The 27,183-nt window shown below is 30.2% G+C and overlaps 4 protein-coding genes and 1 long non-coding RNA gene across 7 annotated transcripts; all 5 read right to left on the bottom strand.

The window, feature by feature from the left end:
• Nucleotides 1–2,270: 2,270 nt before the first annotated feature.
• On the bottom strand, nt 2,271–4,329 carry LOC145318473 (uncharacterized). The gene is made up of 2 exons (XM_080159743.1): nt 4,267–4,329; nt 2,271–3,788 (listed from the first exon to the last, which is right to left on the bottom strand). Exon 2 carries the CDS (start codon nt 3,761–3,763, stop codon nt 2,462–2,464), a length of 1,302 nt encoding a protein of 433 aa, XP_080015869.1. The 5' UTR covers nt 3,764–3,788; nt 4,267–4,329; the 3' UTR covers nt 2,271–2,461.
• LOC145318478 (uncharacterized) lies at nt 4,323–7,395 on the bottom strand. Of its 2 annotated transcripts, none has more exons than XM_080159748.1 (3): nt 7,326–7,395; nt 6,512–6,600; nt 4,323–5,593 (listed from the first exon to the last, which is right to left on the bottom strand). In XM_080159748.1, exon 3 carries the CDS (start codon nt 5,566–5,568, stop codon nt 4,804–4,806), a length of 765 nt encoding a protein of 254 aa, XP_080015874.1. In that variant the 5' UTR covers nt 5,569–5,593; nt 6,512–6,600; nt 7,326–7,395; the 3' UTR covers nt 4,323–4,803. The 2 variants fall into 2 exon arrangements, with proteins under 2 accessions (XP_080015874.1, XP_080015875.1); XM_080159749.1 differs by having other exon boundaries at nt 6,524–6,600.
• Nucleotides 7,396–9,522: 2,127 nt separating this feature from the next.
• Nucleotides 9,523–11,225, bottom strand: LOC145318472 (uncharacterized). The gene is made up of 2 exons (XR_013879346.1): nt 11,146–11,225; nt 9,523–10,591 (listed from the first exon to the last, which is right to left on the bottom strand). It is a non-coding gene; the product is annotated as an uncharacterized LOC145318472 (long non-coding RNA).
• Nucleotides 11,226–18,093: 6,868 nt separating this feature from the next.
• On the bottom strand, nt 18,094–20,574 carry LOC145318471 (uncharacterized). Of its 2 annotated transcripts, none has more exons than XM_080159741.1 (2): nt 20,464–20,574; nt 18,094–19,661 (listed from the first exon to the last, which is right to left on the bottom strand). In XM_080159741.1, exon 2 carries the CDS (start codon nt 19,634–19,636, stop codon nt 18,764–18,766), a length of 873 nt encoding a protein of 290 aa, XP_080015867.1. In that variant the 5' UTR covers nt 19,637–19,661; nt 20,464–20,574; the 3' UTR covers nt 18,094–18,763. The 2 variants fall into 2 exon arrangements, with proteins under 2 accessions (XP_080015867.1, XP_080015868.1); XM_080159742.1 differs by lacking the exon at nt 20,464–20,574 and adding an exon at nt 19,887–19,973.
• Nucleotides 20,575–20,632: 58 nt separating this feature from the next.
• Nucleotides 20,633–22,623, bottom strand: LOC145318470 (uncharacterized). Its single transcript, XM_080159740.1, has 2 exons — nt 22,544–22,623; nt 20,633–22,134 (listed from the first exon to the last, which is right to left on the bottom strand). Exon 2 carries the CDS (start codon nt 22,107–22,109, stop codon nt 21,072–21,074), a length of 1,038 nt encoding a protein of 345 aa, XP_080015866.1. The 5' UTR covers nt 22,110–22,134; nt 22,544–22,623; the 3' UTR covers nt 20,633–21,071.
• Between the last annotated feature and the right edge of the window lie 4,560 nt (nt 22,624–27,183).

Raw genomic sequence — 27,183 nt, 5'->3', positions numbered from 1 at the left:
TATATCCTCCGCAATCTCCTGATAAAATTATTATATTTTAATTAATAGAAACATAAATTATAGTTTTTTCAGTATTTTCAAAAAAACACAACATTCAGGAAAAACTAAAAAGATGATAATTCCAAAGAAGCAAAGCAAGAAAAAAAGGCATTCAAGCAAGCAAGAAAATTATAAAAGTCATATCCAAGTTGTTGCCAATAAAGCTAAATATTTTTACAATGACAAAAGATTCTTAACTTATTGTTAAAGGAATTATCAGAACAATTCTGACATGCATAAATTTACGATAAGAGCTAGTCACAGTGTTATAGTCCACATAGAATGAACAAAAGTTTATTTGTAAAACATCATGTTTCATGCATTAAGCAATCTTCAGTCACAGTGTTATATATGTATATGTAGACATACAGAAAAATGTAAAAAAGCTTCGCTTTTAAAAATTGTAGAAAGAAATTAATAAACAAGGATGTTAACATTTATAAAAGCAAAGAACAGAGGTTGTTACGATTTTATTACCCCCCCCCCCTATCTTTTGGTTATATAACCCAACCTTCCCCCCCCCCTCCCCAGATTTAGTTTTTATAATTATTTCTTATAATACTTAGCGACTTAATTGTTCTAAATCAATGATGAATGGGCAGAGTAAGAATGTAATATATGAAGCATGGGAGTAAAATGAGGGATTTTAAAGTTTGGGGTCAGCACCCCTTTATCCTAATCCCAGGACGTATATGAGTTAGTATATAAATAAATACATAGAACTGAAAATAATTTTTATACAAGAAAAACATTGGTCACAACATCTATAAAAGCCAAGCTTTTATAAGCCTGACAAAAATTGGCATCTAAAGCGATAAGACATTGGCGAATCTAAAATTGTGAAAAAATGGTAAGTCCTATTGACCCCCGGGTTTTTGTAAAATGAAAGATATGGCATTCATTTATCGTTTGCAATTGGAGGCGTTGTTCTAACTTGATTTTTTCATAATTTTTTTTTCGTCTCAAAAAAAGTGTCTATTCCGGTCACTTTTTTTTACTTTTTTTTATTACTGTATTTATAAATGTATAATACCCTAATTTTTTTTAGGTGATCTGAAGCATGAACAACCCAAATGCATGACCTAAGCTTTAATCATTGCCTTGCCTGTTGTGTGATGTACATTACTAGTCATTTTACTGCTTGTATTATGTCATGTTTTGTTGCCTAAGCTTTTCAATTTGTAAAGACATTAAAAATTTTTCAGACACATTTTTATAGTAATGGGAAGAGTATATCACCCAAAGGAACTCCTTAAATATTTGCCTGAAGATGTATCAGCTGCATTGGCTCATGTAAGAAGGGGTATGTCTATTAGAAAGACCGCTAGAAGATTTAAAATTCCATATGAAACCCTTGCATCTTTTTCGTATAAGAGGGTGTTTGCGATTTTTGCGCAGTTTGGATTTTTTATGTCAAATCGGCTAGGATTAAGCTAGAAAGGTGTTTAAGGTGTCTATAGAAAGCTCTTTGCATGTCCTAACAAAAACTCCCCAGGATATGGGTTCTATCTCCAAGATTTAGAGTACATATTCAAGATTTTGCATTTTCAAAATTCCTGTTGCATAAAATGTGTTGAAATATTATAGTTAGACCCCATATCATTTCGAGTTAATTGTCAGGCATGTAATTTTGCATCTTTAGACAACTTAACCACCCTTGTAGGTCAATCCTAGCCAATTTGAGACAAGAAAAAATGTATCAAAAACTGCTGTCAAAACTGGCAGGATTTTTAAAATTAAAATTTTTTTGGGAAAAAATCACTTTTTCCAAGAAATTCCAAGACCTGCGAATCAGAAATTGCCTCTAATTTATGTATAAAGCTTAAAAAAACCTAATCATATAATAAAAAGTATGATTTTTAAAAAAAAGTTTGCATGAAAAAAATTGATGTTTTTTTTGCGATTTGACCGACTTTTTTCAAATGGGGAAAATGTGGTCAAAAAATTGTCTGATCTGCATGCGACTAGTACCGTTAGAAAGCTAATGACCTCAGCTTTCTACTCATAGTTTAAAATGTTACAAAAAAAATATTTTAAGGGGGTGTTCCACCCCCCCCCAAAGTCAACTGACCGAAATAACCCTATCGGTGGGGTTATTCTGGTATAAGCCAACCGCCGCCCTTTACCGATTTTTGACCGAATTCTAGTTGTGAGATCTTAACGGGACCAAGACAGGCTTCTTCCTTATTGCCATATCGTTCATTTGCACTCTTAAAAACCGGAAAAAGTTTTTAGGAAGTATGTTTTTTTTAAGTTGAAGCAAAAAATTGACCGGAATAACCCCGCACTACCCTATCATTTACACATTACATCAAATCTTAAATACAAAAATAAATAGGTATATAATAAAGCTAAAAGACATTTACAACAAATTCACAATTTAGGTTCATTCATTTATCAACTTAAACTTTTAAACTTAAACTTAAACAAATTCTTCACTATCAATTCCTTCATCCTCTTTTATTTCCTGTTTGATAGTTTCTTCAACACTTTCAGCCTCCATGTTGATAGAGAGAGGATCTTCATCAAGAGTTTCTTCTTCTTTTATCTCTAATTTTACATCAGATTCACTACAATCAACAAAACTGGTAGAAGCAGAGGGTGAATCTGCATTCTTAGTTGATTCTAACTTCTTAAGATGTCTTGCTGTTTTATTATGTGTTATCATGTTTGAAGTAGTTTTAAAGGATTTCTGGCATAACACACAAGAGTATGGCTTCTCACCAGTGTGGGTCCTCTTATGTAGAGTTAATTGACCTTGTTGTGTGAAAGCTTTTTTACATGTATCACAAGAGTATGGTTTCTCTCCTGTATGGGTCCTTTTATGTATAATTAAATGGTTTTGTCGTGAGAAATGCTTTTCACATGCATCACAAGAGTATGGCTTCTGTCCTGTATGGATCCTCTCATGAACAGTTAATGAACTTTGGTGTGAGAAAGCTTTTTCACATATATCACATTTGAATGACTTCTCACCAGTATGGGTCCTCATATGGACAGTTAGCTCACCATTTGTACGGAAAGCCTTTTTACATGTATTACAGGAGTATGGTTTCTTATTGGTATGGATACTGTAATGAACAGTTAAATTACTTTGTTGTGAGAAAGCCTTATTACATGTATAACATTTAAATGGCTTCTCTCCTGTATGATTTATATTATGAAGAGCTAACTCACCTTTGGAATGGAAAGATTTTTCACATGAATCACAAGAGTAAGGCTTCTCTCCTGTATGGATCATTTCGTGTCTTATTAATTGACCTACTTGTGTAAATGATTTTCTACAAATATCACAAGAGTATGGCTTTTCTCCTGTATGGATCCTCTTGTGTACATTTAAATTACTTTGATTTTTAAAAGCCTTCTCACATATATTACAAGCATATGGTTTCTCTCCTTTATGGATTCTCTTATGTATTTTCAAATCTCTATTCGTATAGAACGATGTTTCACATGTATCACAAAAGTATGGCTTCTCACCTGTATGGATCCTCTTATGCTTAGTCAAATCACTCCTGTCTGAAAACGCCTGTTTACAAAAATTACATTTAAATGGTTTCTCGCCTGTATGAATTCTTATATGTTCTGTTAAAATACAATCCTCTGAAAATGTTTTTTCACACAATTCACATTTGAATGGCTTGTCTTCTTCATGAATTTCTAAATGTATTAGCAAATCGCTCTTAAATGAAAATTTTTTGCGGCATATATAACACGACAACATGATGAACAGTTAACTACTCTTGCACCTGAAATAATAACATCTTATATTTCTGCATAGAAAAGTAATGGATAATTCTTTGCCCTTATTATATCTTCGACTATTATATGTGGCCAAGTAGATTGGGAATGTGTTCACTTGTTCATGGGTGATGGATTATTAATTATTCTTGCAAATGAGATAAATGTTCATATTTTATGCAATTCCTGTATCTAATACCTGTACCCAATATAACAACTTAACCTGACCTAAAGTAAAACACAAAGACGCAAAACACTACCTAGCAATATAGAGGGACAACAAATCTTATTTTAAATGAAAGAAAAAAATAATTGTTAATTTTTCCAGTGGCCTTTTTACCTTATAGGTTTGTACTACATTTCCACAAAAAAAACAAAGACTTATGTAAATATTCCTTAAAAATCATTTCAATGGTAAGCAAAAACGTTATATTTGGACAGACCGACATTTTCTTACTTTCATTTGATAAAATAAAACATACCTACCTATATTTTTTTTTCTATATTTAATTTATAATATTTAGTCCTCTTTCATTTTATACTCTGTCTAAAAATAAACATACAATTATTATTTTACAAGTAACACAATTTTGATTATGAGAACTAATTAATTATGAGGAAAGGATAAATATATTTTGGTTAAGAAAAATTAAAGAGAAAGACAGAAAAAATATATAAACAAAAACAAGGATAATTTTTATAAATTAGTATTCCTGAAACTTAGGTTAGGATAAATTTGGTATGTACAAGGTAGCCCAGTAGGATTAGAGCAACGCAGATTTATGTTTATACAAGAGAGGAAACAAAGTAATTAAGGTACTAAGTGCCTAACATTTCACATTTTTATACAAAACTTTTTTCAGAGAATTAAGATATTTTCTTTAAAATTATTTTTGGAGAAGCAATATTATATACACTTACTATCAAATCTTAAATACAAACATAAATTAAAAATAAAGCACTTGCTAAATGACGTTTACAACAAATTCGCAATTAGAAACAATCATTTTTATGTTTATCTACTTAAACAAATTCTTCACTCTCAATTACTTCTTCCTCCTTTATTTCCTCTTTTATAATCACTTCCACACTCTCAGCCTCAATCTTTATAGATATAGGATCCTCATCAAGAGTTTCTTCTCCTTTTATCTCAAGTTTAATATCAGCTTCACCACAATCAACAAAACTGGTAGAAACAGGAGCTGGACCTGTATTCTTGGTAGATTCAAACTTCCTAAGATGTTCAGGTGAACTATTATGTCTTGACAGGGATGAACTTAAGTAATAAGATTTCTGACATAATAGACAAGAATATGGCCTTTCTCCTGTACAGAATTGTGGTGAGAAATCTTTTTCACCTTTATCACCAGAATGTAGCAGTTCTCCTGTATGAATCATTTTATGTATTCTTAAATCACTATTTGAACGGAAAGCTTTCTCACATTTATCACAAGAGTATGACCTATGGGTCCTCTTATGGGCCTTTAACTTACTGTTTGTACAGAAAGTTTTTTGACATGTATCACAAGTGTATGCCATCTCTCCTGTATGGATCCTCTTGTGTTCAGTTAAATTTCCTAGTTGTGAGAAAGTCTTTCCACATGTATCACAGGAGTATGGCTTCTCTCCTGTATGGATCCTCTTATGTGAAGTTAAAATACCTCGTTGTGTGAAAGTCTTATTACATGTATCACAAGAGTGTGGCTTCTCTCCTGTATGGATCCTCATGTGTAATGTCAAACCACTCTTTCTAGAGAATTCCTTGCTACAGATATGACACTTGTTCATGATGGATTCTTAATTGTTCTTGCACCTGAAATAAACAATATTTAATGTAATGGTTAAATAGAAATTATTGATTTTTGATCTTATTATTTCATTTTTAAAGCTACTCTATAATTAAGATGTCCTCACATCAGTCACTATGTAGAAATAATTATTAGATGTACTCTATATCCTCTCTCTCTTATCATGTGGAAGTGCCCATTTATTTACTAAGTATATTTGCGATTACTTTTATTTAATGAAATCTTCCAATTTTTAACATGTACAAAACGGCCTGCTTAATTGCTTCAAGATCCATGTCAGATCTATATAGGAAATAAATGTCTATAAACGAGCTCAAGTTTTCCAAGGAATATATGATTAAAACTCATAGTGCTCCAATAATCCATAATAAACTCTCATTGCCCAGAACGATAAGACCCATTATTTTACTTTATTAAAAATAAATTCATTTTTTTCATTTCATGTTGCTATTTACCTTATATTGATGTATTTAATTTCTAATCATAAAAAAGAAAATTTAAATTTATAATATGATAAATTTAAGAAAACTATGTTTTAAAAGAATTCGATTGTGGCGACATTTTGTGTGTTCAAATATTAAACTAAAATTGTAATCATCATCATTAACCCTTTGGTGATGGTAATGTAAAGAAAAAAATATAATTTAAAAAAATCTTTTAAAAATCATTTAAATTATTAAATATTTACTTTCTTTTAGATAGTAATGCCGGGTGAGGAAAATAGATATGCATATAGAAAACTAGCCAATAGGGAGATAATTATATCGAGCCAACTCTAGTATGCAATATACAAGACGCACACAAAATAATGTCTTAGCAATCCATATAAACTATGATAACAATCATGTATTCAAAAATGCTTTTTGCTTGTTGTGTTTTGTTATGGACAAAATTAACCTTGTTTATGTTAAAAACTAACTTACTTTGTTTCTGACCTCAAAATTGAAGTTTTATTTCTCCTTTTTTTCAATTGACTTCAGCTTTGTACTCTTCAGTCTATTTATTATTCTGTCTGAAAAAAATTATATGATTGTTATTTTACAAATAACACAAGTCTAATAATGAAAGGGGTAGTTGTGAAAATAGTTGAATTTTTTATTCTTATCTAGGTAGCTAATCTGGAGATTAATAGACCAATATCCTACCCAAGTAAGAATCCATCCATAGACTAGATATAAGAAGAAACCGATATAATAGACCAAGTAGAGAGGCCTCTTCTTGATGTTGTAATAAACGAAGAAATATACATCTAATGAAAATGATGTTGTCCATCTGGATGAATGATTTATACACTGTGTTGAGTCATGCTATTTTATTGGTCCTTGGGTTAGTTGCACAAAATTAATTTGAACTTGAATTTAGTGAACCACATATTTTTTCCCGTTCAATGGTTTAAACTACATTTAAATATATTTGAATGGATTTAAATTTTCTACCCATATTCTACAAAAACATTTAAAAGAATCATTACTTTAAGTAACGCATTATGCACTATGTGAAGAAAAGAACTTGTAAATTTTTTTTAAAAAGAATTAAAGATGGTATATAAGAATTGTTTGTCATCAAACTTAGAAATGAAAAGTTTGTCTTAAAAAGTAGTCTTAGTATCAACAAAATTTTATCTGAGATAATATGACAAGAAAGAGCATTAACAAAAATAGACTTGGTGAAGAAAGTCATCTCATACCATTTTTAAACAGTGAAATTGATTTGTTTTCTCATCAAAATAACACATACCTGTTGGTTCAATAAAGAGTTCAATTCAAATAATTCTTCATTCAAATCATTTCATTTCATTCTTTTATCTGAAAAATAAAAAGTATGTTGCAAGAAACATTAGGAGAAGTAATATTATTTACACATTACATCAAATCTTAAATACAAACATAATACAGTTCTTGCTAAAAGACATTTACAACAAATTCGCAATTTAGGTTCATGCATTTATTAAACATTTATAATTTTATCTAGGGCGTCGTAGCTCAGTGGTAACGCACTGAGTTACGGTGATGTGAGTTCGAGTTCTAGTCCCCATGTGGCAACTCGAATTTCTCAGTTGAATAGATTCACACAACTAATAAGGGGATTGTTGAGTAAGTTTGGATACTCAATAGTCACGTACATAATATCAGTACTACCCTTATCCCAAGCTCCTCTGCGGAGAGCGTCATTCATTACGGTGACTTAATTTGGGACACCTGCCATACTCGGCGAGGGTGAGGTAATAATGAGTAGCTCTCATGAGATAGCGGGTCATGTCATAATGTGCTTGAACGTGGAGCTTGATAGCCCTTGTGGCTATACAACCTATTCCATGACTACTTATTTAGGTCCAAACCATAAGAAACTATGGCTAATCAATCAATCAATCAATCAATTTTGGCGTTATCCTGTTAGAATTTTTTTTTCAATTTTGAAAATTTGAGTACCCCCCCCCCCCTCCCCCCCCAACAACGACGAACAACTATTTTAGGTTAGGTTAGATTTTAGGCTAGGGAGCCGAGCGCTGCGGCTAGGCAGGCAAGGGGGCCGAGCGCTGCGGCTAGGCAGGCTAGGGAGCCGAGCGCTGAGGCCAGAGTTCATAGTTCGCTGTCGGGGGGGGGGGGGGGGGGGGAGGGGTACTCAAATTTTCAAAATTGAAAAAAAATTTCTCAAAGGATAATACCTCAATTTTATCTACTTAAACAAATTCTTCACTCTCAATTCCTTCTTCCTCCTTTATTTCCTCTGTTATAATAACTTTCACACTCTCATCAAGAGTTTCTTCTTTTATCTCTAATTTTACATGAGCTTCACCACAATCAACAAAACTGGTAGAAGCAGAAGGCGTGACTATATTCCAACTTGATTTATGGTTTAAATCATTTTTTCACATGTAAAACAAGTGTATATCTTCTTTCCTGTTTGACTTCTATGCTTGACAATTAACGAACTAGTTGTACGATCCTTTTTTACATGCATCACAAGAGTATGGCTTCACCCATGTGTGGGTCCTCTTATGTTGAGTTAACTCACCCTTTGACCGGAAAGCTTTTTTACATGTATCACAAGAGTATGGATTTTCACCTGTATGGATTCTTCTGTGTTTTGTTGAGAAACTATTGACTGAAAATGCCTTTTCACCTGTATCACACTTAAATGTATGTGGCACGATTTCTAGCTAGGCAGTAGTGGCAGCAACTCCCACAGGTTAGCTTCCAACACAAAGATGTTTACCACCAAAGGTTTGATTCTCTACAGATGCCTAAATCAAAAATAACTCCATGGCTTGAAATGACGCAACAATTTTTAAATATCGAGATATAGCATATGTTAATTTAACAGTAATTTCAAGGTGCATTAAAAAGGGAGAGTTCAATTTAACTATAGTGATAGAATTATCATATCAGAAAATTAAGTTAAAAATTAACATGGAAGTACATGTTATAGAAATTACCATGCAAAGTTTGAAATAAATAAACAATTCTAACATTTACAAATTAACAAAAACAGCTATCCATTACGGATGGACTGACACTAATTTTAGATAAGCTTTTCTTTTAAAATAATTACCCATGAGAAATGGTCACTACATAGAAATGAATTAGTGTTAGGTTTCTACTCTGGTCCTCTATTCACAACCTCTATCCACCTGTATGTGTAATTTGTAGGGAAGCTATGTAATATTATACCATGATCTCCTGTAGTCTTTCCACATCCAAAGACCGCACATTTTCGAAGTCTAGGCATTGTCTGAAATTATTGTTAAATGAAGTTGCATGTCGTGAATCTACATCTTTACATTCGAAATACATCCCATAAGAAATCCTTTTCTCTACTTAATAACCTATGGCCTCACTTCACTGTCTAAAGCAATAACTATGGAGTGTCCAAATACCTGATTTTATTTGAATGTATTTATTATTCCATGTGATCAAATTTCATTTTCGTGTTCTGAAAATATAAAAAAAATCAAGATATAAAAATGATGTGTACAGAAAACAAACAAAAATTACAGATTTACACAGAGAGATAACTTTAAAATCCTTATTTCATTAATTCAAAAATGAAGAAAATAAATTGAATGAAAAAAGCTCTTGTTTATATAACAAAGGAAAAAATAACTAAGTAGGTAGGTAATATATTGTCTTTTTATATACAACAATTTAATTTACTGAAAATAGATCTTTCAAATGAAATTTTATCAAAAATAATATGCTCTAACATAGAGTTAATCATATTTCAATTTTATGTTCAACAATAACAATAAAATTGACTATAACCTCATCAGAATAATGTTCACAAGAAAGAGAATCTTTATCCTCAATTTCTTCTTCTATTTCCTGTTTCATAGTCTTCAACATTCTCAGCCTCCATGTTGATAGACAAAGGATCTTCATCAAAAGTTTCTTCTTCTTTTATCTCTAGTTTAATATCAGCTTCACCACAAACAACAAAACTGGTAGAAGCTGAAGGTGGAACTGTAGTTTTTAACTTCTTGAGATGTCCAGCTGTTTTATTATGTCTTGATAGGTTTGAATTATTATTATAAGATTTTTGGCATGTATCACAAAAGAATGGTTTTTCTCCTGTATGAATCATGTTATGAAGCGTTAGCTCAGGATTTGTACAAAAAGCCTTTCCACATGTATCACACAAGTAAGGCTTTTCACCTGAATGAATTCTTCTGTGATTTTTTAAGTCACTACTGGTTGAAAACGACTTTTCACATGAATCACATTTGAAAGGTTTCTTTCCTGTATGGATCATCTTATGACGGGTTAATACACTTTGTCGTGAGAAAGCTTTTTCACATGTATCACAAGAGTAAGGTTTCTCTCCTGTATGGGTCCTCTTATGGGTATCTGACACCACTTTTGAAATAAAAGCTTTTTCACAAAAATCACATTTAAATGGATTCTCTCCTGTATGAATTCTCATATGTGTTGTTAAACTACCCTTTGTAGAGAATTCCTTGGAGCAGATATGACACTTGTTCATGATGGATTTAATTGTTCTCGCACCTGGAATAAATGAAGTCTAATGTAATACCTGTGTAGAATTAAATATTATAATTTCAATCCTTTTTTCTGAATAATTAAAATTTCAAATACTGATTATATTGTAACAGCTACTCTATATTTAAGGTGTGTCCTTACGTCTTTCAATGAGTTGGTAAAAGTACTCCATGAGAACTCATCTCCTCACAACCATATCTTATATAATATAGCTACTCTATATGTAGGGTGTGTCCGTCGCTATCTAGGTAAAAATATTCCAGATGATCTCTATGAAAACTCTCCTCTTACATTTAATTCTTATCCAACTTTCTTTTCTATCCACTTACATGTACATGGCCATAGTATTATTACTTGATCTACTTTTATGTGTTTTTCAATGTTCATCTTCAGCTTTTATTTAAAATACATAGTATAGAAAACAACCATCCCAAACATCAACTGTTTATTGAATAATATTTTGATTACAGAAAACTAATTCACTTTTATGATAGACAGATAGACATCCTACATCTTTAATATTGATATTCTAATATTTGTAATATAGAATGCTAACTTACTTTACTTTGCTAATTTCAAATAACCAGCGTTTTCTTTCTTTTCATAATCTTTGAGTCTCAATTCTTTTTACATTCAGTCTGAAAATAAATATAATCATAATATTCAAAGTAATACAATTTTAATATGAGAAAATGAAAAATATATTGGATATCAAAAATTAAAGAAGGTATACAACACATTTGGCATTCAAGAGAAGGACAGAAAAAAATATATAAACTGAAACAATTTCTACACAATTTAGTTGAAATAAAATTAATTTTCACATTTTTTTCAAACTTAGGTTAGAGTAAATTGGGTATGTACATGTACAAGGTTAGGTTAGGGCAATGTAGATTTTTGTTTAAACAATAAGGCAAACAAAATATGTTATAAGATGCTACCTATTTACATATTTTTAAAAAATGACATTTTTTCAAAGAATCATGATTTTTCATTTAAAATTGATTTTGGAGAAGCAATAGTATTTACATATATTATCAAATCTTAAATACAAACATTAATTTATAATAAAACAAATGTCAAAATACATTTACAACAAATTCGCAATTTGGGTTCACTCATTTATTAAACATTTTTGTGTTTATCTACTTAAACAAATTCTTCTCTCTCAATTCCTTCTTCCTCCTTTATTTCCTCTTTTATAATTTCTTCCACACTCTCAGCCTCCATCTTTATAGAGAGAGGATCCTCATCAAGAGTTTCTTCTTCTTTCTTCTCTGGTTTTATCTTGTTGCTTAACTTTTGTTCTGGATGCAAATTCTGTTCACAAGAAAGAGAATCTTCATCACGAATTTCTTCCTTTTTAATTTTAGCTATCCACTCACATGTATCTATCTTATTACCCAATTTACTTCTGATGTTTTATTCAATGTCCATCTTCAGCTTTTATTTAAAATACATACTATAGAAAACAACCATCCCAAACCTCAACTATTTTTTTTGAAATTTTAATTAATACAGAAAACTAATTCACTTTTATGACAGACAGACAGACATCCTTTATCTTTAATATTAAGATTCCAAAGAATCTGCTACATAATATTTGTTTTATAGAAAATTATCTTACTTTACTTTTTAAATTCAACCATCCACGTTTTCTTTCTTTTTATAATCTTAGAGTCTCAATTCATTTTATATTCAGTCTGAAAATAAACTTTAATAATTCTACGTGTAACACAATTGTAATAATAATGAGAAATAATAAATATTAAAGAAGGTAAACAATCTTTTACACAAAAGGAAGAAATGTAACAGAAACTGTATCTACGCAATTTAGTTGAAATATAATTAATTTTTACAATTTTACATCAAAAATTCCTCAAACTTAGGTTAGGGTAAACTGGGTATGTACAAGGTAGCCCTGCAGGGTTAGAGCAACGCAGATTTATGTTTAAACAATAAAGCAAACAAAGTATATTAGATACTACCTATTTACACAATTTTACAAATAACATTGTTTCTTAGAAGTGTTTCAAATTCCTTCACAATTAAAAATTGCTAAAGTTTTGCCAATCTATAATACAAAGTAGAACGATGTCTGTCTGTTTGTCTGTGTGTCTGTTTGTTTGTAGCAAAGGATCTTGCTAACCGCTGAACTGATCGGGTTCTCCTTTACAGAGTAGCTTCTCATAGGTCCCGAGAAGGTTTATAACTATTTTCTTGGGGGGTGGGACACCCCAAACCCCCCAAAAAATTAAAAATACCCTCCCCCCAAATTTTTTTTTCTTTTTAAAACTAAAATTAAAATAGTGGGGTCGACTACTGGGGGGCCATAAAAAAAAAATATCCCCCCCCCAAAAAAATTTTTTCTTTTAAATCTACAATATGAAAAATTGGTTTGATTAAACCTCTTGGGGCAAAGCCCCTAGAGGCTAGGGGCGAAGCCGCTAGTTTTTAAATATAGTAACAGCTCTAAAATGGATAAATGTAACCTTGGCAATTATCGTTCAATAAGTTGGCTACCTATTTTTTCAAAATTGTTAGAAAAAATTGTGTCTGAACAACTCACAAGATATCTTGAATTTAATCAAATTATCTATGAACATCAATATGGATTTCAAGCAAAAAAATCTACACTACATCCTATGATTCACCTTGTGAATTATCTAGGACAAGCAAAAAATGAAAATTTAATTACTATAGGGGTATTCTGTGATCTTGCTAAATGTTTTGATACAATTTCGCATACAATTTTATTAAATCTCAAAAAAACGCGCGGCTAGAGCTAACTACACATGGAAGAACACACTTCTTTGTAGAAAATATATTTCGCTTTATTCAAGCCTTCTCAATTCTATAAAATAATAACCATATTTGCAAAAATTCTTAAGAAAACAACAAGCTTCATACTAGTTAAAATTAATATAAGTTTAACAAAAAACAAGTTAAAAATATTAAGAACTTTGAAAAAAAGAATTTTTAAAAACAAAATAAAATCCAAATCTTTTTACTTTGAAATATGGTGTACCTAATTGTTTGAGAGTTTATGTACAACTGAATTTTATTAAAATAACTTTAAAAAATTGGTATTCATGGATTAGAATGGTTTAAAAACTATTTAAGTAATAGAAATCAGTTTGTTTATACAAATGGCGAAAAAAGTGATTTATTAGGAATCAGCAAGGGTGTCCCACAGGGAAGTATTTTGGGTCCAATTTTGTTTCTAGTTTATACCAATGATATTAAAAATTGTACTAGCTTAATGACACTACTCTTTGCAGATGATAGTAATTTTTTGATATCAGGAAAAGATTTGAATGAGATAATTGAAATACTCAACATTGAACTTAAAAATATCTGTGATTGGTTTCGTTGCAATGAAACGTCTCTTAATCCAACTAAAACTAAATTTATGATCTTTAATAAAAGGGAGGATTCCATAACTTGGGAACAAATTAAAATTACATTAGATTTTAATAATGAAAATGAGAATGATACAGATAAAATTAGATATTTGGGTTATATCAACCAACAGAGTGAAATTTTTGGGTGTGTTTATTGATTCTCAACTTAACTTTAAATACCATATTGAATATTTAAGGAAAAAAATATCTAGAAGTTTGTTTTAATCAATAGAGTTAAGCATATATTATGTGAAAAATCCTTAGTAACACTACTCCACTCTTTTATAAATAGCTATTTATTGTATTGCTTGCCAGCATGGAGCTGTGGTTTAGAATCATCTATTAAGCCTTTAGCAGTTCTACAAAAAAAGCTATCAGAATAATCCACAAATCCGCTTATAACAGCCATACGCCACCTTTGTTTAGGAAAATTAATGTTTTGCCTATTAAGGAGCTATCTGTTTATACAAAACTACTACTTTTTATGATTTTATTCGCTGGAGGCTACCAAATTCTTTTGATGGTGTATGGATTAGAAATAATCTAAGAAATCAGAGACAATAATTTTTGTCATGAAAAAGATCTTTTAAATGAGAAAATTTTTCTAAAAAAAACATTTGCATTAAATCTTAAAGATTAACTTTTTAAATCTATATGTAATATTGAAGAATGTAATGAATGTACTTAAAATATATTGATTTGCCTGGATTTATTAAAAACCTTACATTATTAATTACAGAAATGGTTTTAAAATTGAAGAAAAACTAGCCTTGAAATTTGTTGTAACCCTTCTTTCCTTCTCCTTTTCCCCTGTCCATTTAATTTTACCTACATTTATTTTGACATTATTACTTTTTATTTTTCTTGTTAACTTAATGCCAACCTAAAAAAGGCAATGCAAACATCTCGGATACGCATATTCCTACTTTTAGGGAAGCCTAATCAGTGCCACACATAACATCTAGTGTTAGTCATGCCATTTAAATTTTATAAATATTATGAAAAATTATAAAGTACACCTGGTACTAAGCAGTAGCTTGGTGTACTATTGTATGTACTGCTTCGTAATCTGTCACTGAATAAATGTTTTTTATGTTTATGTGTGATTTTTTTTCTAAAATTGTTTTTAAAGAAGTAATATTATTTACACGTATTTTCAAATCTTAATTACAAAGATAATTAAGCACTTTTTAAAAGACATTTACAACAATTTCGCAATTTAGTTTAATTTATTTATCAAACATTTTCATTTCTATCTAATTAAACAAATTCTTCCACATTCCACATTCTCAGCCTCAATCTTTATAGATATAGGATCCTCATCAAGAGTTTCTTCTTCTTTTATCTCTAGTTTTATATCAGATTCAACACAATCAACAAAACTCGTAGAAGCAGATTGTGGAACTTTATTGTTAGAAGATTCTATCCTTTTGAGATGTTTAGCTGATTCATAATGTGTTGTCAGGTTTGATTTGGTGTAAAAAGATTTCTGACATAATTCACAAGAGTATGGCTTCTCACTAGTGTGGATCCTCTTATGTACAATTAAGTTGCTTTGGCGTGAGAAAGCCTTATCACATATATCACATGAATATGGTTTTTCTCCTGTATGAATCCTCTTATGTTTAGCTAATGCATCTTGTCGAGAGAAAGCCTTTTTACATGTATCACAAGTGTAAGGCTTCTCTGCTGTATGGTTTCTCTTATGGGAAATTAACTCACCATTTGTCCGGAAAGCTTTTTCACATGTATCACAAGAGTATGGCTTCTCTCCTGTGTGTATTCTCATATGTACTGTTAAATCACTTCTTGTACAGAAAGCTTTTTCACATGAATCACATTTGAATGGCTTCTCACCTGTATGAATTCTCATATGTACTGTTAAACTATCCTTTCTAGAGAATTCCTTAGAACAGATAAGACACTTGTTCATGATGGATTCTTTATTGTTCTTGCACCTGGAATTAAAAATATTTAATGTAATAGTAAAGTACGAAATAATGATTTTAGATCTTTTTATTTCATGAACTGTTTTCATTAACAAAGCTACCCTATAATTAAGGTTTCCACACATCAGTCACTATGTAGTTAAATCCTCTTCCTCTGGCACCCATCTATATACAATATATATGACACATACAAAATACCTAATACATAAAATTGTATATTGTACTGGTGTTGAAAAGAGACTATTCAATGACATCCGTAGAAAAACACACAGCTCAAAATTTGTATCTTGTACATATAAAATTATTAGAACAATTATGTTTTTAAAATTTTTTTTGGGCTTGTTGTAGATTGTTTTGGATAAAATTATCCTTTTACATGTTGAAAACTAACTTACTTTGTTTCTGATCTGAAATTTTTTGGCGTTTTGTTTCTCTTTATGTTGATAACGACAGTTTTATGATCTTGAGTCTTATTTCATTTTATATTCTATCTGAAAATAAATATGATTATTATTTTACAAGCAACATAAGTTTTCTAATGAACAAATAACAAAATATTGATGAATCAAGATAATTTCTTTCAACACTAGAACATTTAAAAGTTTTGCTTTTTACAGAAGTAAAATATTAGAAAGTATATCGATATAAATGATTTTGAAGTACATAAATTTACTATTCATTATTAAATATCCCATGGAAAGTTCTAAACTTTTAATCTTAAATTTCACAATGTAAATAATGTTGTTTTTTAATCTTTATCAAAGTTCTATTTATACGAAATTGAATCTTTATACTGACATTCTTCTTATATTTCCTGATTTATAGTTTCTTCAACATTCTTAGCCTCCATGTTATTAGAGAGAGGATCCTCATCAAGAGTTTCTTCTTCTTTTATCTCAAGTTTAATATCAGCTTCCCCACAGTCAACAAAACTGGTAGACACTACAGATGGAACTATATTCTTGGTAGATTCAAACTTCCTAAGATGTTCAGCTGAACTATTATGTCTTGACAGGGATGCACTTATGTAAAAAGATTTCTGGCATAATAGACAAGAGTATGGCCTTTCACCTGTACAGAATTGTGGTGAGAAAGCTTTTTCACCTTTATCACCAGAATGTAGCATGTCTCCTGTATGAATCATTTTATGTATTCCTAAATCACTATTTGAACGGAAGGCTTTCTCACATTTATCACAAGAGTATGACCTATGGGTCCTCTTATGGGCCTTTAACTTACTGTTTGTACAGAAAGTTTTTTCACATGTATCACAAGTGTATGCCATCTCTCCTGTATGGATCCTCTTGTGTTCAGTTAAATTACCTAGTTGTGAGAAGGTCTTTCCACATGAATCACAGGAGAATGGCTTCTCTCCTGTATGGATCCTCTTATGTGCAGTTAATATACCTCGTTGTGTGAAAGTATTATTACATGTATTACAAGAGAATGGCTTCTCTCCTGTATGGATCCTCTTATGGACAGTTAATGTACCTTGTTGTGAGAAAGCTTTTTCACAGGAATCGCATTTAAATGGCTTCTCTCCTGTATGAATTCTCATATGTCTTGTTAAGTCTCTCTTTATAGAAAATTCCTTGCAGCAGATATGACACTTGTTCATGATGGATTCTTAGTTGTTCTTGCACCTGGAATAAATAATATTTAATGTAATACTTGTGTAGAGTTGAAAATAAAAAATTAAAGCAACATCATTTTTAATAGCTACTCTATATGTAGGGTGTGTCCGTCACTATGTAGGTAAAAGTATTCCAGATGTACTCTATAAAAACTCTCCTCTGATATCTAATTATTATCTCACTTTCTTTTCTATCCACTTACATGTACATGTCTTATTACCCGATCTACTTCTGATGTTTTATTTAATTACTATCTTTAGCTTTAATTTTAAATACATACTATAGAAAACAATCATCCCAAACCCCAACTGTTTTTTTAATGATATTTTTGTTACAGCAAACTAATTCACTTTTGTGACACAGATATACATACTTTATCTTAAATATTAAGATTTTAAAGATTCTGCTGCATAATATTTGTATTATATATAAGCTGACTTACTTGACTTTGTAAACTCAAATAATTTGTTTGTTCTTTCTATTTATAATCATTGAGTCTCAATTCATTTTTTATACAGTCTGAAAATAAATATAATAATAATTTTACAAGTAACACAATTTTAATTATAAGAACAAATTGAAAATAAGAAATAATAAAAATTAGAAATGGTAGAAATACCTTGCTCCATAGGATAGAAAAATGTATAAACAGAAACGGTAACTAAATGATTTAGTGGAAATGCAATTAATATTTACAATATTATATCAATTAGTATTCAATTTTAGGTTAGGGTAAATTGGGTATGTATATTTACAAGGTAGCCCCACAGGGTTGGGCCAACGCAGATTTATGCTTAATCAATAAAGCAAACAAAGTATATAAGATACTAGGTACTTATTTACACATTTTTACAAATAACGTTTTTTTTTCAAAGAATTATGATTTTTTTCTTTAAAATAATTTTTGGAGAAGTAATATCATTTACACATTACATCAAATCTTAGGACGACACATGTTTATGTTTAATCAATAAAGCAAACAAAATATATAAGATACTAACTATATACAGATTTTTTTTTCAAAAAATTATGATTTTTTAAAAAATTATTTTTGGAAAAGTATATTTACACATATTATTAAATCTTAAATACAAACATAAATAAACATAATTAAGCACTTTTTAAAAGACATTTACAACAAATTCGCTATTTAGGGTCAGGCATTCATCAAACATTTTTATTTCTATCTACTTAAACGAATTCTTCACTCTCAATTCCTTCTTCCTCCTTTATTTCCTCTTTTATAATTACTTCCACACTCTCAGCCTCAATCTTTATAGATATAGGATCCTCATCAAGAGTTTCTTCATCTTTTATTTCCATCTTTATATTAGCTTCACCACAATCAACAAAACTGGTAGAAGCAGAAGGTGTGACAAAATTCCAACTATGGATCCTCTTATGCATAGTTAAATTACCTATATGAGAGAAAGCCCTGTCACATGTATCACAAGCGTATGGCGTCTCTCCTGTATGGATCCTCTTATGGTTATTTAATTCCCATTGATATAGAAAAGCTTTTTCACATGTATCACAAGAGTATGGCTTTTCTTCTGTATGAATTCTCATATGACTTATTAAACTACTCTTCATAGAAAATTCCTTGCTGCAGATATGACACTTGTGTAGAGTTAATTTACTAGAGTATGGTTTCTCATGCTCAGTAAAATGATAATTAAACTCATACTTTGTACGGAAAGCTTTGTCACATGTATCACACGAGTATGGCTTCTCTCCTGTATGCATCCTTTTATGTAATGTCAACTCTTTACTGACACGGAAAGTCTTTCCACAAGTATCACAAGAGTATCGATTTTCCCTTTTATGGATCCTCTTATGGTCAGCTAATGCATCTTTTCGCGAGAAAGCCTTTTTACATGTATCACAAGAGTATGGCTTCTCTCCTGTATGGATCCTCTTGTGGACAGATAACTTACTACTTGTAAGGAAAGCTTTATCACATGTGTCACATTTGTATGGCTTCTCTCCTGTATGAATTCTCTTATGTACTGTTAAATTGCTTTTTGTAGAGAATTCCTTAGCACAGATATGACACTTGTTCATGATGGATTATTAATTATTCTTGCACCTGAAATAGATATCTAATGTTATACTTGTGTAGAATTGAATATAATAATTTTAAGCCTTAATGATTTTAACAAAAATTACAATATCGGTTTTGGTATAACAATGCCTCTATGAATAATTTAAGTGTGTCCATATGTCAGTCTATGAAAACTAACTACATACATCTTATTTAGACTTGTTATTCTATATTTTAGGTGTACCATACATCTGTGTATTCTAGATTTACCTTCTAGATGAAAACTCTCTTCTTACATCTATTTCTTATCCCACTTTCTCTTCTATCCACTCACATGAACATGACTATAGTATTTTTACCAGATCTCCTTTTGATGTGTAATTCAATGTCCATCTTCAGCTTTTTATTTGAAAAACATACTTTAGATAACAACCATCCCAAACCCCAACTGTTTTTTAAAAAAATATAATTCTATTACAGAAAACTAGGGTCCTACGACAAACGCAGGAGTCCCAAACGTAGGAGTGGACAAACGCAGGAGTGAACACTTATCCTAACCTAACCTATTTTAGACTATATTATAGGTTTTTAAAATGCCTAACCCCTGCGGGGGGCATATTTGTGCATTCATATCTTAACCTAACCTAATCTGCATAGAAATACTTAATTGAATTAATATTTTAACACTCCTGCGTTTGTCCACTCCGACGTTTGGAACTCCTGCGTTTGTCCTGGAACCAAAACTAGATAACTTTTATTACAGACATATAGACATCTTACATCTTTGATATTAATATCCTAAAGATTCTGCTACATATAACATTTTTAATATACAAAACTAACTTACTTTACTTTGCTAAACTCAAATTACTGGAGTTTTTCTTTTTCTTTTTTTTTCTTTTTATTAAATCAGAGTCTCAATTAATTTTAAATTCAGTCTGAAAATAAATATAATAATGATTTTACAAGTAACAGAATTCTAATAACGAGATCTGATTAATTGAATAAAAGAAATAATAAAAATTAGAGATGGTAGACAGACCTTGCTCAATAGGATAGAAAAAAAAGAAACAATTTCTATACAATTTAGTTAAAATACATTTAATTTCAAAATTTTATCTCTGAATTAGTATTCCTCAATTTTAGGTTAGGGTAAATTGGGTATATGTACAAGGTAGCCCCACAGGGTTGGCTTGGGGCAACGCAGATTTATGTTTAAACAATAAAGCAAACAAAGTATATAAGATACTACCTATTTACAAGTTTTTACAAATAACATTTTTTTCAAAGAATTATGATTTTTTCTTTAAAATTGTTTTTGGAGAAGTATTACCTACTATTTACACATTACATCACATCTTAAATACAAACATAAATATACATAATTAAGCACTTTTAACATGATGTTTTCAACAAATTCGCAATTTAGGAACAATCATTTTTATGTTTTTCTACTTAAACGAATTCTTTACCCTCAATTCCTTCTTCGTTCTTTATTTCCTCTTTTATAATTACTTCCACACTCTCAGCCTCAATCTTTATAGAGAGAGGATTATTATCTAGAGTTTCTTTCTTCTCTGGTTTTATCTTGTTGCTTAACTTTTGTTCTGGATGCAAATTCTGTTCACAAGAAAGAGAATCTTTATCCTGAATACCTTCTTGTTTTATAGTTTCGTTAACATTCTCAGCCTCCATGTTGATAGACAGAGGATCATCATCAAGGGTTTCTTCTTCTTTTATCTCTAGTTTAATATTAGCTTCACCACAATCAACAAAACTTGTAGAAGCAGAAGCTGGAACTGTATTCTGAGTAGATCCTAACTTCTTGAGATGTCCAGCTGATTTATTATGTCTTGACAGGTCGGAACTTAATTTATAAGATTTCTGACATAATTCACAAGAGTATGGCTTCTCTCCTGTATGAATCCTCTTATGGTCAGTTAAATGACTTTGTGTTGAGAAAGTCTTTTCACATGTATCACAAGAGTATGGCTTTTCTCCTGTATGGATTCTCTTGTGGACAGTTAAATGACTTTGTTTTGAGAAAGTCTTTTCACATGTATCACAAGAGTATGGCTTCTCTCCTGTGTGAATCCTTTTATGGACAGTTAATTGACTTTGTCGCGTGAAAGTCTTTTCACATATAGCACAGGAGTATGGTTTCTCCCCTGTATGAATCTTTTTATGAAGAGTTAATGCACTTTGTTGTGAGAAAGCTTTTTTACATATATCACAAGATGGCTTATCTCCTGTATGGATTCTCTTATGAAGATTTAATGCACTTTGCTGTGAGAAAGCTTTTCTGCATGTATCACATTTAAATGGCTTCTCTCGTGTATGAATCCTCTTATGAACAGTTAATTCAGCCTTTGTACGGAATGCTTTTTCACATAAATCACATTTAAATGGCTTCACACCTGTATGTATTCTGGTATGAACTTTTAATCTATCCTTTGTAAAGAATTCCTTGAAGCAGATATGACACTTGTTCATGGTGGATTCTTAATTGTCCTTCCACCTGGAATTAAAATTCAATGTAATACCATTGTAGAATTGAAAAAATAATTCCACTTTTATCATTTTTTGTATTTGTATGACTTTATTATTACATTTTTTTCTTTATTTAAGGTTGTTTCGAGGGTCTGTCACTATGTATTATATGAAAATTTTCCTCGTATCATCCATATCTTATTTAGTATAGCTACTCTATATGTAGGGTGTGTCCTGATCTACTTGTTATTCAATGCCTATCTTCAGCTTTTATTTAAAATACATAGTAAAGAAAAAAAACATCCCAAACCCCAACTGTTTTTTTAACTAATATTTTTATTACAGTAAACTAATTCACTTTTATTACGGACAGACAGACATCCTAAATCTTTAATATTAATATTCTAAAGATTCTGTAGTATAGAATGCTAACTTACTTTACTTTGCTAAACTCAAATAACTCGTGTTTTCTTTCTTTTCATAATCATTGAGTCTCAATTCATTTTATATTCAGTCTGAAAATAAACATAAAAATAATTTTAAAAGTAAAACAATTCATGATCATAATTTAACAAGTAACACAATTCTAATAATGAGATCTAATTAATTGAATATAAGAAAATAAATTGGTGAACAAAAGTTACACGATTTAGTTGAAATATAATTAGTTTTTACAACTTTGTATATAAATATTCCTCAAACTTAGGTTAGGATAAATTAAATACGAACATAAATGTGTTTATAATAAAGCATTTGTTAAAAGATGCTTACAAAATATTCGCAATCTAGGTTAATTCTTTTTTCAAACAAATTCTTTACTCTCAATTTCTTCTTCCTAATTTAATTAATCTTTTATAGTTTCTTCTACACTCTAAGCCTCCATGTTGATAGAGAGAGGATCCATATCAAGATTTTCTTCTTCTTTTATCTCATGTTTAATATCAGTTTCACCACAATCGACAAAACTGGTAGAAGCAGTAGGTGGAACTGTATTCTTAGTAGATTTCAACTTCTTTAGGTGTCCAACTGAATTATTATGTATGCAAAATTGTGATTTTGATTTATAAAATTTCTGACACATGTCACAAGAGTATGGCTTCTCACCTGTATGAATCCTGTTATGGACAGTTAATCCACTTTGTTGTCTGAAAGCTTTTTCACATGTATCACAAGAGTATGGTTTCTCTCCTGTATGTATCCTCTTATGGAAATTTAACTCACCATTTGTTCGGAATTTTTTGTCACATGTATCACAAGTATATGGATCCTTTCATGAAGAATTAATGCACTTTGTTGCGTGAAAGCCTTTTTACATGTGTAACAAGAGTATGGCTTCTCTCCTGTATGGATCCGTTTATGAACAATTAACGCACTATTTGTATGAAAAGATTTTCCACATGTATCACAAGAGTATGGCTTCTCACCTGTATGGTTCCTCTTGTGCTTAGTTAAGTCACTCCTGTCTGAAAACGCCTGTTTACATAAATTACATTTATACAGTTTCTCGCCTGTATGAATTCTCATGTGTGCTACTAAACTACCAACATCAATAAATGTTTTTTCACACAATTCACATTTGAATGGCTTATCTTCTTCATGAATTTCTAAATGTATTAGCAAATCACTATTGATTGAAAATTTCTTGCGGCAAATATAACACAACAACATGATGAACTGTTAACTATTCTTGCACCTGAAATAAATAATATTTCATATCTTATATTCCTGAGTAGAAAAGTAAAGGATAATTCTTTGCCCTAATTATATCTTTGACTATTATATGTGCCCAAGTGGATAAGAATATGTTCACTTGTTCATGGTTGATGGATTCTTAATTAATCTTGCACCTGAGATAAATATTCATATCTAAAGCAATTCCAGTATCCAATTTCTAATACCTGTACCCAATATAACCTAACCTAACCTGACCTAAAGTAAAACACAAATAAACAAAAGACTACCTCGAAATATAGAGGGAATACAAATCTTATTTTAAATAAAAGAAAAAAAAAAGAGTTGGAATTTTTCCAGTAGCCTTTTTCCCTTAGGTATAGGTTTGTACTATATTCCAACAAAAAACACATACTCATAAATATTCCTTTAAATCATTTCAATTGTAAGCAAAAATGTTTTATATGGAAAGACAGACATTTACTTACTTTCCTTTGATAGAATAAAACATACCTATATTTTTTCTTTCTTTTTATGTTTAAATATTAAGATTTATAATATTTAGTCCTATTTCATTTTTTCATAATATTTAGTCTTCTTTCATTTTATATTCTGTCTGAAAATAAACATACAATTGCTTTACAAAAATTAAAGTAGGTGTATTTTGGCATTCAAGAGAAGGACAGAAAAAATATTTAACAGAAATAGTATCTAAATGATTTTTTAAATTTTTTACAATTTTTATCAATTAGTATTATCAAACTTAGTTTAGGGTACATTGGGTATGTACGAGGAACCCCAAATGGTTAGATAAGATTTATGTTTAAACAATAACCATAAAAAGCAAACACCTATTTTCAAAGAATTGTGATTTTTCTTTAAAATTATTTCTGGAAAAGCAATATTATTTACACATATTATTAAATCTTAAATACAAACATAAATAAACATAATTAATTCCTTTTTAAAAGACATTTACAACAAAATGGCAATTAAGGTCCAAGCATTTATTAAACATTTTATTTTTATTTAGTCAAATCAATCAATCAAATTTTTATTTAGTTAAACAAATTCTTCACTCTCAATCTTTATAGATATAGGATCCTCATCAAGAGTTTGTTCTTCTTTTATTTCCATCTTTATATTAGCTTCAACACAATCAACAAAACTGGTAGAAGCAGAAGGTGTAACAATATTCCAACTGGACTTATGGATCCTCTTATGCATAGTTAAATGACCTGGATGAGAGAAAGCCCTGTCACATGTATCACAGGCGTATGGCGTCTCTCCTGTGTGGATCTTATTGTGTATGTTTAATTCACTTTGTCTCTTGAAAGTCTTTTTACATGTACCACGAGAGTATGGCTTCTCTCCTGGATGGGTCCTCTTATGGTTAGCTAAATTACTTGGTCGAGAGAAAGCCTTTTAACATGTATCACAGGAGTATGGCTTCTCTCCTGTATGAGTCCTCTTGTGGACAGTTAAACTATTACTTGTAAGAAAAGCTTTATCACATGTGTCACATTTGAATGGCTTCACTCCTGTGTGAGTTATCATGTGTTTTGTTAAATTACTATTTGAAGAGAATTCCTTGGAGCAGATATGACACTTGTTCATGATGGATTATTAATTGTTCTTGCACCTGGAATAAATAATATTAATGTAATACTTATGCACAATTGAAATAACAGAGCTGTCCATCATAATGTAGGCCAACGTATTTTAGATTTGCTCCATTAAAATTACTCTATGAGAACTAATCTCCTTACATCTATATCTCATTTATTATAGCTACTCTATTCGTAGGGTGTGTCCGTAACTATATAGGTAAAAGTATTCAAGCGTTCACATATCATAATGTGTTTTATTCATTTTAGACTTTCAACGACGAGCTACTTCAAGCTGGAGAAGACAAGATATTTTATTCTCATTGTGATAATATAAATGTAGTTAGCTTCAATATTCCCTTTAGACATTCTATCAAGAGTCATGTTTCTTTCCAGACAAATAATGGTTGTCACGAAGATATACTTTTATAGGAAAATTCTCCTCTTACATCTAATTCTTACCCCACTTTCTCTTCTATTGTCTTACATGTACATGACTATAGTATTATTATCCGATCTAATTTTGATGTTTTATTCAATTTCTATCTACAGCTTTTATTTGAAATACATAAAATAGAATAAACCATCTCAAACACCTATTTTTTTAAAAATAATATTTTATGACAAAAAACTAATTCACTTTTATTACAGACAGACAGACATTCTACAACTTTAATATAAATATTCTGTTGCATAATATTTGTTAGGTATATAGAAAAGAAAATTACTTTACTTTGCTAACCTAAAATTACTCGTGTTTTCTTTCTTTTTATAATCTTAGAGTCTCAATTCATTTTATATTCAGTCTGAAAATAAATAAAATAATGATTTTACAAGTTACACAATTCTAATAATGAGATCTTATTAATTGAATATAAGAAAATGAATTGGAGAACAAAAATTACATGATTTAGTTAAAATATAATTAATTTTTACAACTTTGTATAAATAAGTATTCCTCAAACTTAGGTTAGGGTAAATTGGGTATGTACATGAACAAGGTATCCCCGCAGCAGGGTTAGGGCAACACAGATTTGTGTTTAAACAATAAAGGAAACAAAGTATATAATATATATGATACTCTCTATTTAAACATTTTTAATCTAGGTTCCAATAACATTTTTTTCTTCAGTATCATGATTTTGTGTTTAAAATCATTTTCAGAAAAGTTAAATAAGGTAGAGTTGCACGAAGTGCATTTAACAAATTGGGGGTACTTATAGTAGTGAACCTCTAAATGTTTTTGTAGAATATGAGATATATACTGGTTAACTATGAAGATATTTGAAATGAAAATAAATTACCAGGCAGAATTGAGTTGCTTTCCTAAATCTCTAATTTGTGTACGTAAAAATCAAGATTTCAGTCTTGATTTTTTCAAAACTAGTGGTAGAAAATTTAAATTTTTCAAATATATGCCCTATAAAAAACATGTGGTTCATTAAATTCAAGTTCAAATGCATTTCGTGCATCAACCCCATTACTTTACACGTTTATCAAATCTTAAATACAAAAGTAAATTTTTAACAAAGCGCTTGCTAAAAGACATTTACAACAAATGTTTATCTACTTATACAAATTCTTCCTCTTTTATAATAACTTCCACACTCTCAGCTAACTTATTGAGATGTCCAGCAGTTTTAATGTGTCTTGTAAAGTTTGATCTATCATTAAAAGATTTCTTGCATAATTCACAGGAGTATGGCTTCTCTCCTGTATGAATCCTCTTATGTTCTGCTAATACATTTTGTTTTGAGAAAGCCTTATTACATGTATCACAAGAGTACGGCTTTTCTCCT

This window comes from Acartia tonsa, chromosome 5, assembly GCF_053477335.1.
Source record: "Acartia tonsa isolate MP-2025a chromosome 5, ASM5347733v1, whole genome shotgun sequence".
Classification (NCBI taxonomy): domain Eukaryota; kingdom Metazoa; phylum Arthropoda; class Copepoda; order Calanoida; family Acartiidae; genus Acartia; species Acartia tonsa.
Note: the sequence above shows the minus strand (reverse complement) of the source record. Positions and strands in the feature narration are given on the sequence as shown.

What these genes read in the sequence shown, in the direction of transcription:
- LOC145318473 (XM_080159743.1), bottom strand. Translation starts at nt 3,763, where the DNA reads ATGTTGTCGTGTTATATATGCCGCAAAAAATTTTCATTTAAGAGCGAT.
- LOC145318470 (XM_080159740.1), bottom strand. Translation starts at nt 22,109, where the DNA reads ATGAACAAGTGTCATATCTGCTTCAAGGAATTCTTTACAAAGGATAGA.
- LOC145318471 (XM_080159741.1), bottom strand. Translation starts at nt 19,636, where the DNA reads ATGAACAAGTGTCATATCTGTGCTAAGGAATTCTCTACAAAAAGCAAT.
- LOC145318478 (XM_080159748.1), bottom strand. Translation starts at nt 5,568, where the DNA reads ATGAACAAGTGTCATATCTGTAGCAAGGAATTCTCTAGAAAGAGTGGT.